Genomic DNA, 18,996 nt, shown 5'->3' on the forward strand with positions numbered 1-18,996 from the left:
TCTCTCTTTAGCTATTTTTTTTAAAGCAGCTCCTGTGTCAAAATTAGATTTAGATAATATACAGTGGAAACTCAAAGAAAATATATATACAGTTAAGGTTCGGGAATAAAGTACTGTGCGATGGGGAAAAATCTATCACGGTATCGGTCATTTTATATCATGACAACTACCGTAATTTTCGGACTATAAGCCGCTACTTTTTTTCCCTCATTTTGAATTCTGTGGCTTATAATCCAGTGCGGTTTATTATGTTGATTTATTTGGGTTAATAGGTAACGAACGCTTTATGTGACAGTGACATCATAAAACTGTCAAAGACCGTCATAATTATGACATGACACTGTCATAGTCATTACTGAATACTTATGACAGATGTCATTAAGTGTCATCTGGCAAATTATGTCACTAACTCTATTAAGTCCAGCTCAGATCTTTCACATCCACTCAAAAGTGAGATAATTTGTCGGATGACACTAAATGACATCCGTTATAAGTAGAGTTGTCCCGATCGACGGGATGCCGATCACGTCATTTTTAAAGTATCGGAATCGGCAAAAAAAATATCGGCCATGCCTTTTTTTAATATACAGTGGTACCTCTACATACGATCACTTCGACACACGATCTTTTCGACATCCGACGTAAAATTTGAGCCGCCATTTGTTTCTACATCCGACGAGTTGCTCGAAATACGACGACATGACAGCACTGCAAACGAACGCACGGTGGATTTTCTTGTGTGAGAAATCAACACAGTTTTCAAAAAAAGTTGATACAGTTGGAGAAACAAGGAAAAAAGTGATGCTTACCTTTGAAATGAAGATGCAAGTTATAGAAAAATATGAGCTTGGGGTGCGCGTCCCTGAACTGGCTCAACAATACAGCTCCATGGTCCTCTTCCGACCACCGTTCGCCACTATTTATAAGTTAAGGTGACAATTATTATTGTGGTAACATTGCCAAGGAAATCGCCAGCTTCGTCACGTTTTTATCATTTATTTAAGAACTTATCCAACACAAAACGCCCATTGTCTTAAGCAGTTGACCGCTCTCAAGAAAACGAAAGTATTATCTCTACCGCACCGACCTATCTCACTGAGACGTCACCTTCGCGGTGCGTTCAGGGACAGTAAAAAGTGTCCGCCATATTAGAATCCGATTCGTTACATTATTTACAGGAATAATTATTAATTATTCTTCTTATTATTATATTATTCTGAATTATTTATTTATAACTTATTTGTTTTTCTATGTTTAATTGCCATTTGTAACAGTGCCAGCAGTATTTATTAAGAATTTAGTGTATGTTTTTAGGCTTTGGAACGAATTAATGGAATTATAATGTATTCCTATGGGAAAATCCTGCTCGACATACGACCATTTCGACTTACAAACAAGGTCCTGGAACGAATTAAATTCGTATGTAGAGGTACCACTGTATATACTGTATATTTTTTAATTAAATCATTTTCTAATTGTATTTAACGTTGCAGACATAATATGTTACACTCATCCAGAGTCTTTAGTTTAGGCTTAAGGTAGGGTTATCAAATTTATCCTGATAACTGCGGTAATTAAGTTTTTTAAAAATGTATCACCTTGAAATATTTAACGCAATTAATGCATGCGTTGCACAACCCACTCACGCATTGTCGCGCTCACTCTGTAATGGCGCCGTTTTACCTATAATGAGAAATATAAGGCAGAGTAAAATAAGTAGAGAGAGTCTTGGCAGCCTTTGGAGCCTTTTTTTATTAGGCTAAAGCCTTACACTCCCTCTCCCTACGATTAGAAATATCTTGGGAGGCAGTGTGGGGAAGCAAGGTATTCATCTTTTTCTTAACACCTTATGTTATTTCCCAACGCAGAGAAAATATATCAATTGCTAGCACTACGCACAGTCATGGTTCCACTTCCCATCATGCATTTGGGATGAATGGCTGCAGTATCATTTACTAAAAGCTCAACAAATACACTAGATGACAATATTTAGTCACAATATACAAAGTCACAAGTCTTTCTATCCGTGGATCCCTCTTACAGAAAGAATGTTAATAATGTAAATGCCATCTTGAGGATTTATTGTCATAATAAAAAAATACAGTACTTATGTACTGTATGTTGAATGTATATATTCATCCAAGTTTTATTCATTTTTTTCTTAATGCATTGCCAAAATGTATATGATCGGGAAAAATTATCGGGAATGATTGGAATTGAATCGGGAGCAAAAAAAAAAAGCAATCGGATCGGGAAATATCGGGATCGGCAGATACTCAAACTAAAACGATCAGGATCGGATCGGGAGCAAAAAAACATGATCGGAACAACCCTAGTTATAAACATTCATTAATCCTCATGACAGTTATGTCATAATTATGATTGTCTTATGACAGTCTTATGGCGCTACTGTCAAAAAAAGTGTTACCAAATACCATAACTAGCAATTAATGAAACAACTGGAACAGTAACTGAAGAAATAATTAGCACAAAATATGAATTTTGATTATTTACATCTGTACCGCTGCAAGGCATGCTTGGAGGCATGTTGGATGACAATAGCGTTGACAGCAGGTGGCAGCAGAGGTTGACTGTCTCCCCCTAAGGGAGCAGTGATGGCCAAATGAAGCTTCTTGAAGCAATGAAGCTTTGCAGCTAATTGGTTCAACAGGTGGTTCATTTTTGTCTTCTGACAGTCTTTTGTTGCCGCTATCAAATAAATTGTTACCGGTTAATATCTTTTGGTGTAAATATCCCATAATACAATAAGCACAGCTGCGACTTATAGTCCAGTGCGGCTTATGTATGAACAAATATCGTTTTTGTGTAAAATTTGGTGTGTGGCGGCTTATAGTCAGGTATAGAGCTGGGCGGTAAACCGAAAATTTACCATCACCGAAATTCTTCACGATGACCGACGTAATTTTGACCATGTCGGTAAATTCGGTAAATTAATAAAACAAGAAAATAGTCTTTTCATCCCGCTTTGACTCTGTGTTGTTCGTCTATGTTCATTCCCCTTTAAGAAAGCAGTCAATGTACTTACGTAGGGAGTCACGTGATCATCAGGAAGCCAATCAAACAGAAGCCCGGTAAGCTAACGCTAGCAGCTAACGCTACAAGCAAAACGTGATGGAGTGTGGCTTAAGGGAGGTTCGCCAAACTTTCACCCGACATTTAGTAGACTCTTGGTGGCATCCAGACGGGCTTTCACCCGCTGTCCTCCCTTGTTCTCACGATTTCCGGAGATGGTGCTTTCAGTGCTTTCTACTGGTAGCCAGGCCACAGGCTAACGCTAGCGGCTAACGCTACAAATGAACGTGATGGAGTTGGATAGCGGCTCTAACCTTGTCGAAATGGCTGAACTTAATGAGTGGATTGGGCACGGACTGCATCTAGCAATTACTATGTCGCGTTATTTTGTATCTGACTGTGTGTGATTTCTCTGATATTCAGCATAAAGCACAATCCAACGGTGAAACTTATAATATGAACGAGAAATGGCCCCAGCTATTTTTCTGTATGTGCTTAATTCTGTGTGGGGGGGGGGAAACCCTGAAACCACAAAGTAAACACTTGTATTGAATAATTATGTCACAGCAGCCATTAACAATAAATTGTCTTTATGAAGTGTACTATTCAAGCTGTAAGTCATTTGTGTTACAATGACATGTTTGCACAGGCATATTGATTTTGACAATGTACATTGTTCAAGCCATACTCGCTGTTATAAATGCTCATACTTGAATTCTTATTGTTTACAATACATTTTTATAAACTTAATGTTTAGACTGCATGTACAATTGTTAAATATATCAAATTGAATGCTGGTAACTAAATCAACAAGAAACTGTTAATCTGTATTTCATGCATTGATTCAGATTTTCAAATTATATAACAGTCCGCTTGGGCGACTTTATCGTCATTTATCGTTATCGAGGTAAATCTGCTCAATTTATCGTGATACGTGTTTAAGGCCATATCGCCCACCCCTAGTCAGGTGCGCCTTATAGTCGAAAATTAAGGTATATGTCATGATAAAGTATATCATTAATTATTTAATGAAAAACAAACAATGATTACATTTTTTCCTAACCCCACTTTATCTTGAATTGAAATCAAACATATCTGTCACAAAGGTAAACAGCCATGCACACCAATTTGATGTAGAGTGCAGCGTATGGTCTGAGCACTAACAGGCTGACCGTCCACCTCTTCAGTCTCTGCAGCAATGCTGACAGCACTCCTGTAACAAGTCTTTTTTCAGTTTTGTAGGGAAAATGACAAACAGTACTCAATTTGGACATTTAGGGATGTACGTAGTTTCTGTGGGGTGTACTCACTTTTGTTGCCGGGGTTTAGATATTAATGGCTATATTTTGAGTTATTCTGAGGGGAAAGTAAATTAACTCTGTTATATAAGCTGCACACAGACTACTTTTAATTGTGTCAAAGTGTCATTTTGTCAGTGTTGTCCCATGAAAAGATAAATATCTGCAGAAATGCGAGGGGTGTACTCACTTTTGTGATACACTGTATACTAATTGTATTGAGTGTTAAGATACTGACATAAGTATCACCTCGTGGGCACCGACATTGTAAATCTGATTCCACACATGAGAGAAATATTTTAAACTACCTTAATTTATAACTCAAGTCTTGATCTGTTTTGTTGAACACTCCTACATCCAATTGTTTTAAATGCATTACTCACCGCACACGTTGGAAGGGGTAGTTAGAAAAAGTGTATGTATCGCTTTTCGGCGATGGAAGTTACTTTGGACTTCCCAGCGTGTTTTGCAATGGCTTTTATTTCCAGTGTAAAAAATGTATTAATACTTCCATGTTTTTTAGCTTTGTAAATGCCTTATTATTTCCCAATGTAGTAGAAATGGCTATTTGTGCTTACCACTTCGTCATCTTTAAATTTTCAATAACTTAGTTTTATTTATGCACCATATAGTTGTGTTGTGTGATGATTTATCACATCATTAGTTTGCTGGTGTAGGGACATCCTGTGGCCGTTCACATCATTGATTTAAAATTATTTATGGTGATGATAGAAGTTGGGCTGTCCCAAACGACTCACGTTCTCCCGATTAGTCAGCTTACTATTTTTACGATTAGTCGACTAATCCATTTTTTTTTTTTTTTTTTTTTTTTTCATTTTTCTTTTTTTTTTTACTGGTTTAGTATTGAAAATTTTGTTGAAGCTTATTGATTCACCAAACATTATGGAACACTTAATTCTTTATTACCGTATAAATAATAAACATAAATATCAATAATAAATCACAAACAATGAAGTCAAATGCTGCTGGCATTAACTAGTACAAAAACATTTAAACGGACACACTGTGACTTCACCTGTTCTATATGTTAAAATGAATTGCAATGTCCCGGACAATGATTTTCAGAGTACTTTGTGTGAGTTCAGAGGCTCTTTCTGGTGTGCATTCCACATTTTTGGGGAAGAGGAAAAACTGTTCAACTTTTGTTTGTTTTAACCTGAAAATAGATGAAGCAGAAAGCATACTGAAATATGCATACTGAAATATTACCACAATTACTTTGAATGAAAGGCACACATAGTCATAGTAACAAAAATTAAATATATTATATTATTTTATAGTATACTACATATATACACAATAATACTTTATAATATAAAGTAACCAACACTAGTGCAGTCATGGATTATTGTCAGCAGGCCAGTGCTGTGTTTCCATATATATTTTAATTATGTATATATATATATATATATATATATATATTTTTTTTTTTTTTTTTTTTTTTTTGGTTGGTTGGTTGGTTTTTGTGTTTTTTTTTTTCACCAAGTTGGAGCTTCCATGATCCTAATAAATACAATCTGCATGCCATGCACAGAGATGTTCAGATCTACAGCTTTCGGTAGCAGCAGCAGAGTAGATCAAAAACGTGAAGTACGTGGGGCAAAAAAACTTAATGATGCACGTTGACATGACGCACATAAAGGTAACTTCAATTAAAAAAAAAAAAAAAATCTTTGAAAGTTGTATGGACTTAAGATCTGCTAGCTTGTTGTTTCTTGTCGTCTTACAAAATTACACATGGGTGACGGCACTTCAAGTGTTCGTTCATAGCTGACATTCTACCGTGGTATGCGAGCTCAGCTTGGCAAAGAGTACGCACAGTGGCACCCTCCATATTTTCCATGAAATAATTCCAGGCTGTGGCCATTCTGGTCCGCTTTTTTGGCTTTATCAGGGTACCCGCGGGTTATTAAAAATATTAAAAAAAGCATTGAATTTAGTTTTCCATTATTAAAGGTATTAAAAATATTAAATTAGCTGTTGTAAGTCTGGAATTTTTTCACCGTGGTCTTAATTGTCAAGAACATCTCAGTGCAACCTAAATTATATCTGTGACGAAGTTGTTGGGGTTTTTTTTTAAATCCATAACGAAGATGACGCATAGAATTTTTACGATGCACTGCACTACAAATCGAAATGCAACTCGTGCGTGCCAAACCACCACAACCGGCAAAACGGAGAATCCACCCACCTCTGAATCGGGAATGCGTCCGTTTATCGGTGGAACGAAAACTTTGCAGGCAGAAGTATTGTGGATTCTTAACACCAAAACAGACCACTATTCATATCCTTCAAATGAGTCCATTGGTGATCTGTTTCGGATATTACGTCATTTTTGGTCGGCGTCAGCTGTCACAATGTTGGTCATATTGCGTTTTGTTCCAGAGGGAGCGTTCCCGATGTCTTAACTGTCTTTTGTAACGAATTTTCAGTCGGCAGAAAAAAACGCATATTTTCTTAATGTTTAAATAGTCTACATATTTTTATGATCATTATAAATATTTACACAATGAAATAACGGGGGAAAAGTTTGTTAAACATAATGTTGGTCAAATCGTGTTTTTTTTTTTTTCCGGAGGGAGCATTCCCGACTTCGTAACTGCTGTCAATTTAAGCTCATCAAGACTTTAAGATAGAGGTAAAATCGGGTCTAAAAAATTCAGCCCGACCCGAACTGGTCCGCGGGTATAGCCCGACCCGCGTTTTGTGTGATAACATTTGTGATGATGTCTGCATAAAAGCCTGTCTTTTGTAACGAATTCTCAGTTGGCAGAAAAAAAACCGCAGATTTTCTTAAAGTTTAAATAGACTACATATTTTTATGATCATTATAAATTTATTAACACAACGAAATAACGCTGGAAAAGTTTGTTAAATATAAATAAACAGGTGCGGTTTTGCGGACTCGTAGGGAGGAAGATTAAAAAGGGCATATAGGCACGCTCTGGCTCTGCAATGACCATACAGCGCCTTATTTTTTTTAATCCAAATTATTTATTTTATAACAAGTATTCCTGAGTTTATCATTCATACGTCGCTAATATATAGTTATTTCAAAAAGTTAGCGAGAAAGAACCCTGGCCCGGCCCGACGTAATAACTGACATTTTAATTTTGGTCATGTTTTCAGTTTAATTTAACTGTTTCCAGCTTGCTATGTTTATAATTGCAATGTTTGTTTACCGCTTTTCCTCTTACTGCGAAGAGGGAGGAAGTTAGATCGGCCGCCGCTATGATATTTAAGTCATCAGCCATCTGCTGTGACCCGGGAATTTAACGCCTGCTTTCACGCACACTGCTTCCCATGTCAGTCAACACGGGAAATTGTTTTCACACACAACTGCTGCACGGGTAAATCCCGCGATATTCCCGTTGTTTTGGAGTCTGTGATAGCGGCTCAAGTTACATCCAGATACTTTCGGTTGCAGTTTATGGGTCATGCGAAGGCAGTGGATCTGCTTAAACATTTCGGTTTGCCTTTCGAATGAATGTGAATTTCGCCGTTTTAATTCAAGAGTTAGCCATGTTCACTGGGGTCTTGGCAGGTGTACTAGCGGCTAGCCTGTTACAGAAGATGGCTGGTCTGAGTCCTGTCCTCCTCTTTTTGTCTGTAATTATTGTGTGCGTGTGTGTGTTTAAAAAAATTCTGACAGACTTTATAATGTTACTTTAAATGTGTTTTAATTGTATCTTCAATATATGTGCATTCTTTTGTCAAACACACTTAGTAATTGAGGTTAAATTTGATGTTCAGTGCTTTATTAATTTAATATGATTCAATATGATCTAAATAATGGGTGCAAGAAAAGTATTAATTTTTTAAAAGTCTTGAATTTAGATTTATCAATTCTGGGGGGACCCTGTTTATGCCGCTTGCATCGCAAGTGTCCGCCATTCTAAACTTTATCCGCATGTAATTTTTTTTTTAACCTGTTATTACCCGTCGACGGTATGTTGTGCCCGTCGACGCATTTACATCATCGATAACGTCAACAACGTTGACTAGTCGGGACAGCTCTAGATAGAAGAAATATATGACGAAGCAAAATTTACGATGGTTTTGGTGATATATATCTTCCACCACTAAGGAAAAGTATATTTAAAGTTGACCAACATGAGAATGTATTTAACTTGAGGTTGAACTTGACAATAGAGCAGATTTCCTCACACACAACAACATCCATTATCTTCCTCTCATGTCGACTTTGTTGGCGAGAAGGCGGACACTCAGAGCAACTTCAAGCCACACTTCACTCTTGCAAAGTGCTCCAGAGAGCCTGTCATCTTTTTTTTTTTTTTCTGTTAGACCTACCCACTGATTTGTCTTGGTTGCACAGCTCCACTTTAGCAAGGCGCCATCAGATGGAGTGTCCCACCATTACGGCGCTGTGTGTCTTTATTAAGATCCATAACGGCTCTGCCACTACACCTGAAGTAGAGCTATATCTCTCCTACTACTACTCGCGTGTCTCTGTGGAACCGTTCACTGTTTTATAGCACAAACTGGCAGGCTCCTGGACAGATTTTCAGTGTCGTTACCTGGACAGCCTTTGGAGCGACACCTACACGTGAACACGCAGTCGCATATAAACACACTCTAACCCTTCAGCAGGCGGTGATCGTTCTCCTCTTTGCCAGCGAACCCACACACAAACATGTTGTGATCCAGTTAAGATGGGGCAGATTTTCATGATAAGGCACATTTTTGCTGGAGCGCTAAAAGGTTGCGACGCTCTGATCCCTCGCCAGCGAGTCATTTGCATGCTCGCGAGCTGTTTATGACTAGTGCCTCGTCTCCATAAATGTTGGCAAGAGAAAGCAAAGACGAGTCTCGCGTGGTCATATTATATATTATGTGGGTCCATTTATAAGAATGCTGATATGCTAAATACATCAGCTCTCATTTGAAAATGCCTTTGGTGTCCAAGCTAACTACACGTAGACATAACGACGACAGAATGAATGAATTCGATGCCATCCCTCCCAGTTCAAATGGATTGGACGTCTACTTGTGATACTTATTGAAAGAGTTTTGAGTTTTTAAGAGCCACATGACTGGACATCTGACATCGTCAATTGAAAAAATTGAATTTTGTTTCATATTTAAATGTGGCTTTTTTTGCCTCCCTTAGCTGTGCACGGACATCAAAGCTTACATGCTAGCCGACATGGCTCACATCAGCGGCCTGGTGGCAGCAAAAGCTATCCCGTCTCCATTCGAACACGCCGACTTGGTCACGTCCACCACGCACAAGTCGCTAAGGGGGGCCAGGTAACGAACGAACCAGCCCACTCAAACTATTCACATCATTTATGTCATATTCTGTCTTTTCGATGCAGAGCGGGTCTCATCTTCTACCGCAAGGGCGTCCGCTCGGTGGATAAGAAGGGCAAGGAGATCATGTACGATCTGGAGGACAAGGTCAACTTCTCGGTATTCCCCTCACTGCAGGGCGGTCCTCACAATCACGCCATAGCTGGTGTCGCCGTGGCCCTCCGGCAGGTAAAGATTAATACATGCAATGGTTATCTATTTATGACTTGTCTTTGATGCTCAACAATCTCCGTGTTGTTGTGATTTCAGGCTCAATCTCCTATGTTTAAGGAGTATATTGCCCAGGTTATCAAGAACTCAAAGGCCATGGCTAGTGCACTGCTCAGCAAGGGCTACACTCTGGTATCAGGTAATCTGTTTTGGAATAACAGTGTGCAAATCTTGCAAGAAGTTATTCAATAGATTATTCCATGAGAATGAGTTGGCCATTTTTTGTGGGTGTGTGTAGTTTGTATTTGGGGCTTACAGCACAAAGATGAGGTCTAGATGGAAACAGAGAGCTAAATATTTCATTCAAGAGAGACGTTTTGCACTACATTTCCAGGATAGAAATGGCAGCTGTTAATGTTCAGTATTCAAAAAAAGAAAGAAAAAAAAACTCATTTTGAGTTTGGGGTCTTTTGTCCTTTTTTACCCACTCTAATAAGTAGGCGGGAGGAAAAACATATGTACTATGATATTTTTAGGTAAAGAGCACTTATAAATATACGTGTGAAAACATGACATTTCACCTAATATTGAACCGTTTTTAGACAACCAATGTCTTTCTTTTCGATGTACATTGTGAAAACAGCCAACAATTGTATCTCAGATGTGACTAGGAAAAAAAATTCACTGCTTTCGCACAAAAAAACTTATTTAAAAAAATACCTGCTGTATTGGAGTACATTAGGCACTAGTGCTACTTGGTGCTTTATCCATCAGTGACTACCGAGCTAAATTTGACAGTTATCTTTATTCTGTCTTTATTTTACACCCTCATCACTCTACAGCACTGTGTTTTTACAGATTAAATAAAGGCTGTATGAAAGATACATTTGTCACGCATCGACAGTTGTCATAAGTAATAGAAACGTTAGCAAGGTACAGTAAAGTTAATCTTTTTTATTAGCGCTACGTTTGCCTTCGGTCAAGCGGGGGCTTAGGCGGGCAGGTCGCGTGGCCAGCCCGGGTTTCAAGGACAGTCTTCGGTCACGGGGTCCAGCCGGGGTGCGGAAGCATCGGCAGGCCTGCGGGAAGCTGGGCCGGGCAGAGTAGTGTAATGCAAGCGCTGTCCTATAGTGAATACATAAGTGTTTGCCTTGGTCTCCAGCTTGAAATGCTCCCACACTTTTGACATTTTCTTGGTGCCTTTCTCTACGCTTTTATCTACTTTGTCGTTGCCACCTCTATAGACCCCAATCACCAACGTCACACAATCACGTGATCGCTGTATTGTGCCGCCATATTGTCCGTCATTGTGTGTCCGTATTGTCAACGGTAGTAGTTTCTAAAGGTGGATTCACTTGCAAATTATGGAAGCCCCGGTGCTTTCAGACGCTGTAAACTCATTGGATGAGTTGCATAAAAGATGTTATTTGGAAAAGCTTCGGTCGAGCCAGTCGCCAGATCCATATTTGATGCCCAAACCGATGTTTCCTCCCGTCCAGTCCCGTCCCGTGCGTCAGAGCTTGTCCTGAGACCACAAAATTTCCAATCATACTCCAGTTTGTGTCACGATGAGGAGTCGGGTACCCAAAATCGGCACCGGCCCGAATATAAACCGACATTTGGTCAGCTGAGCGTCACCGTTGTCACAATTGTAAAATGAAACTTGATCGACTACGGGCCGGTGTGTGCCGAAAAATAGCTGCCCCGAGTGAAATGTCCCCGCTGACAGAAGCGCTTATTTATGACGCTTTATTGACGTGAAAACATCAAATGTTTTCATAGACGCATTACAGTAATGGATTTACGACTGTAAGATCAGTTTTAAATAATTAAATTACACAAAATATTAGTACTGTATTTTAGTAACAAATCGTGGACTGGACCACATGACCATCTTTGAACAGAAATGTATTAGTCTACAGGTTTTCACAAACATATCCCAATGACAATCACACAGGTATGACATTTATTAGTTCAAGCAGAGTAAAATAATACATATTCACGGTACAAGAAAGTCATTTCCGTGAGGGCGCTCCCGTCAGGGGGGACATTTCACGCAGGGCGGCTATTTTTCGGCACAACACGTGTTGTTGCGTTCACCTTCTTGCTGCGCGACCGTGGCGACGAGCTTCGTAGTCTCCGTTTGATGATGTCTGCGATCATGTTGGCATCATATTGATGTTTTCGCCGCTGTCTGACGGCTGTCGACACAAACGCATCATGGACAGAGATAAACAAACCGTGCTGCTTTAGAAATTTGCCCTTTTAACAATGGGCACACAGCAACTTCTAAAATAACCGTTTATCTTCTCTGTTACTGCAACCAATCTCCACAAATGGCTTCACCATTTTGATTAATCAATGTCAACGATTGTCAGGAAGGTTTTTGGTTTTGTTTACTAGGCGGTGATTCTTTAGACAAGCAGAAAAACACGCAGTAATAGGAGGAATATACGTAGCGGTAATATGTAAGCACGACGAGCTGACGGACAATATGGCGGAACCAGTCAGGGGGGCGGAGTTGTGACGTTACGTGATTGGGGTCTATATTCATGCGTGGTTGAAATCAAATCTATCCGCCGGCTCTCTTTTTCCTGTACACACGTGACTTCAGCGCATTGTGCTGCATTAAAAGTAGTTCGGGCAAGACGTCATGCTAAGAGCTGGCAAAATTAAACGATTCGTAAAGGCAGAGAAAATTCCTCGGATCAGTTTTTTAATTCAAGTTACTCGAATTATTCAAGTAATCGTTTCAGCGCTACTTTGTACATAATTTTTTTGGGTGTGTGTGAAAAAAAAACTGGGTCTTATTCAGTGTTGTTAATAACGGCGTTACAATATAACGGCGTTACTAACGGCGTTATTTTTTTCAGCAATGAGTAATCTAATTAATTACTTTTCTCATCTTGGCAACGCCGTTACCGGTACTGAGGCGGGAAAGGCGTGCGTTACTGTGCGTTACTAAGTTGGTTGAATAAAAAAAGTCTGAGAGAAACGGACTCACGGGGACGAGAGCAGAGCAGCAGTGGGGAAGACGCCGTTGCAACCGCGATGCTAGGTGGCTCCAATAATACCTGACTGTAGCCATAGCCGACAAACTACGCCCACATGACACGGTAGATATCATATTATAGAACTAGATGCAAAAACTGACACAGCTGCATTGCCAACATGTTTTAAGGACTACATGCGTTAGTAAACAGCCGCCATCTTAAAGCAGTAGACCTCTCAGGAAGGCCCTGATGTAGAGATCCTTCCTAGCGAACCTAAGTAACTTTTTTTTTTTTTTTAAATCTAAAATGCTTCTAAATCGGCAAAATCTTAACTTAAATCTATCTTTAAATGATGAAACAGTTTTAAAACTTACACATGTTTAAAGTAGACAGAAGGGAACTAATGCAATAACGGGAGCAATTTTAACAACTTTAACGGTTGATTCACAACTTTAAATGACTTCCACACATAGCAAAGGTTACTAGCTAGTTATCGCAATACCCTTGTGTCTAGTTAAGTGGAGGGTAAAGAATTGGGCTAGGGCCAATTGTCCCCCAAATCCTTTAAACTTCACATTGTGTGACCTGTTTTTTTTTTTGTTTGTTTGTTTTTTTTTTTTTTTGTTTTTTGTTTTTTTTTTTTGAGGAAAAAAAAAAATTATCACTAGTTACTTTGCCAAGTAACTAATTACTCTTACATTCAGGTAACTGAGTTACTAATGCAATTACTTTTTGGGAGAAGTAATTTGTAACTGTAATTAATTACTATTTTAAAGTAAAATTAACAACACTGCATATACTGTATATAGCTATAACTAGATGCAAAATGACAGACACGGCACTAGATGCGTTAGTAAACAGCCGCCATCTTAAAGCAGTAGACCTTTTATTACGGCTCTGTTGTAGAGAACCTTCCTAACGAACCTAAGTAACTTTTTATCTAAAATACTTCTAAATCGGCAAAATCTTGACTTGAATCTATCTTTAAATGATGAAATAGTTTTAAAACTTTCATTTGTCGAAAGTAGAGAGAAGGGAACTAATGCAATAATGGGAGCAATTTTAACAACTTTTAACAGTTGATTCAGGGTGAAGGGTAAATTAGGGTAAAGAATTGGCCTCGGGCCAATTGTACCAAAAACCTTCACAAAAAAACTTCACATAGTGTGGCCAATGTTTTTTTTTTTTTTTTTTTTTTTTTTTTTTTTTTGAGGAAAAAAAAAAAAGTAATTATCACCAATTACTTTGCCAAGTAACTAATTACTCTTACATTCAGGTAATTGAGTTACTAACGCAATTACTTTTTGGGAGAAGTAATTTGTAACTTTAATTAATTACTTTTTTTCAGTAAGATTAACAACACTGGTCTTATTTTTTGTCGTATCATCTAGCCCTAGGACAGTCCTTAAAAAGCTTTAATATTGCACTACCTCTGTATGGTTTTTTTTTTTTTTAAGTCTTCAGCTCACCGCAACATAATTGCTTTTCATAAGAATGCTACTAGATTTTGTGTTACCAATATTTTTTTTAGAAAATTAAGCTCTTTAATTGAATGACCAGGATAATGGATTGACCACCTGTTGCTATTAATGGTAACTCATGTGTTAATTTTTTCATGAGTGGGCTGGTCAGTTTAGAAAATGTGCACAATTTCTTGTAAAGCTTACATTGTCACCAGTACAATTCAACAGAAAAAAATCTGAATCGATTTATCACATATAAGTCCTTAAAAGCTCTCTATATAATTATGGGGTAATACTTTACAATAAGGGTCCCTTAATTAACATTAGTTAATACATTTTTCGACAATAACTCATGTTTAAGTAACATAACAATAATTCATTTAATCCCTTATCTCACATTTTTTTAATATATTAATTAACATGAGTTAATGCATTAAGTTAATGCATTAGTTAATGCATTTTAAGACAATAATGTTTAAGTAACATTAAAATAATTCATATGATCCCTTATTTAACATTTAGTAATGTATTAATTAACATTAGTTCATGCATAACCAGACAGTAACTAAACGTTTGGTAAAAATAAAAACATATTAAGGGAAACGTGCTAGCTACACTTTACAATAAGGGTCCAAAAAGCATTCAATAATGCTTAATAAAGGTTGGGGGGGGGCTGACTTAAGAATTTATAATTTCTTAGTTAAGGGACACATGTGCTACACTTTACAATAAGGGTCCAAAAAACATTCAGTAATGGTTAATTAAGGTTAAATAATACGTATGAGGTACATTCACGTGAAATAATGCCACACTTGAGCTTAGGTTATAATATATATATAATGCATTTCTTAACATTAATTCATATATACATTAGTGCATTAATAAATAGTTATTCATGTATACTGGCACTAGGTAGTGATTGTTATTTTTAAAATGAGAAACATTGCTCTGTGAGTCCTTGGGTGCTGCTAACCTAACCTTAAGTATGGTATTTGTTTATTTATTTTCCCTTCAGGCATGACAAATCCAAACAAACATACTGCATTTATATGTGTTTACAATTAATTCAACCCGAAAAGAAAAGGGCTGACGGGAGAAGCCGAAGCTTATTGAAACCCGTCCCCGGTATACCATATAGGACGCAAAATGTCCTTCGCCTTCGAGTGTCTGTGAGTCAAGTGATTATTTCATGTGAACGTACCTCATAAGTATTACTTAACCTTAATTAACCATTACTGAATGTTTTTTGGACCCTTATTGTAAAGTGTAGCACATGTGTCCCTTAACTAAGGAATTATAAATGCTTGAGTTACCCCCCTTAACCTTTATTAACCATTACTGAATGCTTTTTGGACCCTTATTATAAAGTGTAGCACATGTGTCCCTTAACTAAGAAATTATAAATGCTTAAGTTAACAACCCTAACCCTATATAGGCCGATATATATATTTTTTTAATTTTACCAAACCATTAGTTACTGTCTGGTTATGCATTAACTAATGCTTTAACTCATGTTAATTAATATATTAATAAATATTAGATAAACAATTATATTAATTGTTGTGATGTTACTGAAACATTAGTTATTGTCTAAAAATGCATTAACTAATGTTCATTAAGGGACCCTTACTGTAAAGTGTTACCAGTTATGGTAAAGAGGCTAAAACCCAACATTTTAATTTTGGATTTGTTGCCCTTCCGCCACGCTCACAAAGTTACGTTGTCGTTTTTTTACCAAATCCTGCTAACAAATGAGCTACCAATTCAACTAAACTAACATTTAAACATCATTTTTTTAATCAAATGTCACCTCTTAATATGAATGCTTCAGGGGGGACTGAAAACCACCTGGTTCTGGTGGATCTGCGGCCCAAGGGCATCGACGGCGCCCGGGCCGAGAGGGTGCTGGAGCTGGTCTCCATCACGGCCAACAAAAACACCTGCCCCGGTGACAAGAGTGCCCTGACCCCCGGTGGCCTTAGGCTCGGTAAGGCACACCATTATATACTTTTGACACCAAAGAAAAATACGTTTTAATAATAAGATGATGTGAAGTATCTTAGTTTTACCTTTTTACTGTGCGCCTCACAGCATCTTCGTATAATAATTTTGTTTGCTTGTTTGGTTTCAAAGTGCAAAAAAATAAAATTAAAAAAAAAACAGCCACGCGTATGGAAATGAGTCAGCTACCAATTAAGCCATGAGCGCTGCAGTGCATGATTAATTAAATATGTTTAACTTTTTAATCATCATCCAGGAAGTTCACAAGCATCACATTTACTCGGCCCCAAATTTTATTTATTTATTTATTTTTTGCATAATCACAAAGCTAAATCTACATCGCCATGTTGACTTGGACAGCATTCTTACTCAATGCGCTGTTAGTTTTCCTAAGCAATAGGTGACCAGTGTTACTTTATTTTGATGTATTTTCTTGTTGCCTTGTGTTGCAGGCGCTCCAGCTCTAACCTCCCGGCAGTTCAAAGAAGCAGACTTTGTGCAGGTCGTGGAGCTCATGGACGAGGGCTTCAAGATCGCCTTGGACGTGAAGAAAAAGACAGGTGAGCGCGGCGGAGTGCATCGCAATGGATGGCGATTCGAGTACAAGCTGTGAATTGCCAATAAATCACGTGGGCGCACTGCGTTGGTGCAGCTTTTCAAACTTTCTTTATTTTGCCTTGCAGGAAAGTTGCAAGACTTTAAAAACTTCCTCCTGGAGGACCCTGAGACGGTGGCACGTATCGCCGAGTTGCGCCATCGCGTGGAAGCGTTCGCTAGGCCTTTTCCCATGCCGGGATTCCATGACCATTGAAGAGATTGCCAGTCTTGTTTTTAAAAAAAAAAAAAGCCTCGTATTGAGGTGTAACAATAAAATTTGAGATTTTATAGAACAGACAAACCTATTTTCTATTGTAAAATATTGTTCTCTTTTCCTTTACAGTTGCCATTTTTCGTTGAGATAAACACTATAGTCTTAATATTGTAAAGCAACTTAACCTGTGTCACCCCCTTAGACCAGCGTTTCCCAACCTTTGTTGAGTCGGGAAATATATTTTTACATTTGAAAAACCTCACTGCACACAACTAAGCAAATACGTCACTTAAAAAAGTGGATTTACCTGTTTAATTATTAATCTTCTACCATTTAGTGGATGAGAATTTACTTATGCCTGTCACTACACATCAGTGGCAGAGATAGTATAACAATCATTTGGACACAATAAATAATTCACAAACAGTTACCTAAATCTAATGGTCTCTATCTGAATTGACTGAACTTGTCAAGGAACAAATGATCCAACAACGGGAAGACGTGCAGTCGCTGCGATTTTGCTTCATCTCTGAAAGAGGCAAAGCTTAGTAAATGTTGTGTAAGTATGACAATATTGTCAGTACAGTAACAGTACAGGCTAATGGCAAACCCAATGTTTAACATTCAAGCAGACTTGAATCGTCATGGTTTTGAGGTTCTGAATAATTGTGTATGAATGTGATTTTAAATGGTCCCTTGTCTATTGGCCTTTGATTGACTAGCGACCAGTCCATGGTGTACCCCACTTCTCTCACCCAAAGTCAGAAAGTGGTAGGCTCCGGCTCACCCACAACCCTAATGAGAACAAGCACTATAAAACAAACTGGGGGGAAAAAAGCACAGGATAACAGACAATGGCAACTAAGTTTTAATTTTGTTTTTCTATTACTATTTTTCTGACAGCGAATACATTTCAAAGAAATAATTAAATCTCGCTTTTCTCAAGATTTATGGGTTTCGCAGACCACCGTAATCACTGCATCAGTGATCAATTCAGGTGTGTTTTCATTTGCACAGCGTCTCTTCAAAGAGTTTACTTTGCCAAAATACAACAGTTTTATCTATGTTGTTTCAACTAGACTTGCTGACAGATTTTCAGTTTATTTTGATGGAGTCTAAATAAAATGTTCAAAACAAAATGTGTGCTGTCGTCAAGATGTTTTTAAAAGCTCAATGTTGGGTTTCATGGCACCGTGATTATTATGCTGAGATTACATATGCTAGTATTGTAATTTTCTTGGGCTTCTTTTCGATCAAACGAGTTGCAACATTTTCATTGATCACATAATAATCTGCTGTTTAGCCACGCCTACCATTATAGGGCTCTAGCGTCCCCAACAGGAGGATGATGTCAGCAGAGTCATAGTTTCATCTGATTTAGAATTCAGCCCATTGAGTGGGAATTATTCAGAACAAGGAAAATGCGACGAGACCCGCAAAATGTCATTGTTTCAGTCTCTAGTACAATATTTTTACACGATATTCTTTTTATCGAAGTATTTTCCCCAATTACTAAATAAATGGTACGGCCATGACAAATAACAGTCTTGTGCTAAATGGAATATGAAATAATAATAATTCATTTACTCAGTACGACATGGCAAAATGACTCCATAATGGTCAAAACTGTCGACTTCACCTTTAGTGTTGCACCTCCCGAAGGATATTTTATGCCACCGTAGTTAGTCAGGCTTTTGTCATTTCCCTGCCCCGATATCGGAGAATGTAAACAAGCCAAGAGGCGTGACAGCTAGCCGGCGGGGTTGTGGATTGTCTTCGCCGATCGGCAACCCTCCCGGTGGCAAGCGAGTTACAGCTCGTTTCGCTGCTACGGACAGGAGAGCTCGCCGGGGAAGCAGCTGGAGAGTACCGCTGGACAAACCGGCTGACGT

General features: G+C 38.2%; 1 protein-coding gene across 2 annotated transcripts in view; it reads left to right on the plus strand.

Annotated features, from left to right (window-relative positions):
* The window catches only part of shmt2 (serine hydroxymethyltransferase 2 (mitochondrial)), a 34,052-nt gene extending 15,821 nt beyond the window's left edge, over window positions 1-18,231 (plus strand). For both annotated transcript variants that reach the window (XM_057846826.1, XM_057846825.1), the window contains exons 7-12: window positions 9,484-9,623; window positions 9,692-9,854; window positions 9,936-10,035; window positions 16,124-16,279; window positions 16,746-16,853; window positions 16,977-18,231. In XM_057846826.1, the coding sequence (XP_057702809.1) occupies window positions 9,484-9,623; window positions 9,692-9,854; window positions 9,936-10,035; window positions 16,124-16,279; window positions 16,746-16,853; window positions 16,977-17,104 (795 nt within the window). In that variant the 3' untranslated portion in view covers window positions 17,105-18,231. The remainder of the gene's footprint in view (window positions 1-9,483; window positions 9,624-9,691; window positions 9,855-9,935; window positions 10,036-16,123; window positions 16,280-16,745; window positions 16,854-16,976) is intronic.
* The last annotated feature ends 765 nt before the right edge of the window (window positions 18,232-18,996 follow it).

The sequence above is a fragment of the Corythoichthys intestinalis genome, chromosome 9 (genome assembly GCF_030265065.1).
Source record: "Corythoichthys intestinalis isolate RoL2023-P3 chromosome 9, ASM3026506v1, whole genome shotgun sequence".
Lineage (NCBI taxonomy): Eukaryota > Metazoa > Chordata > Actinopteri > Syngnathiformes > Syngnathidae > Corythoichthys > Corythoichthys intestinalis.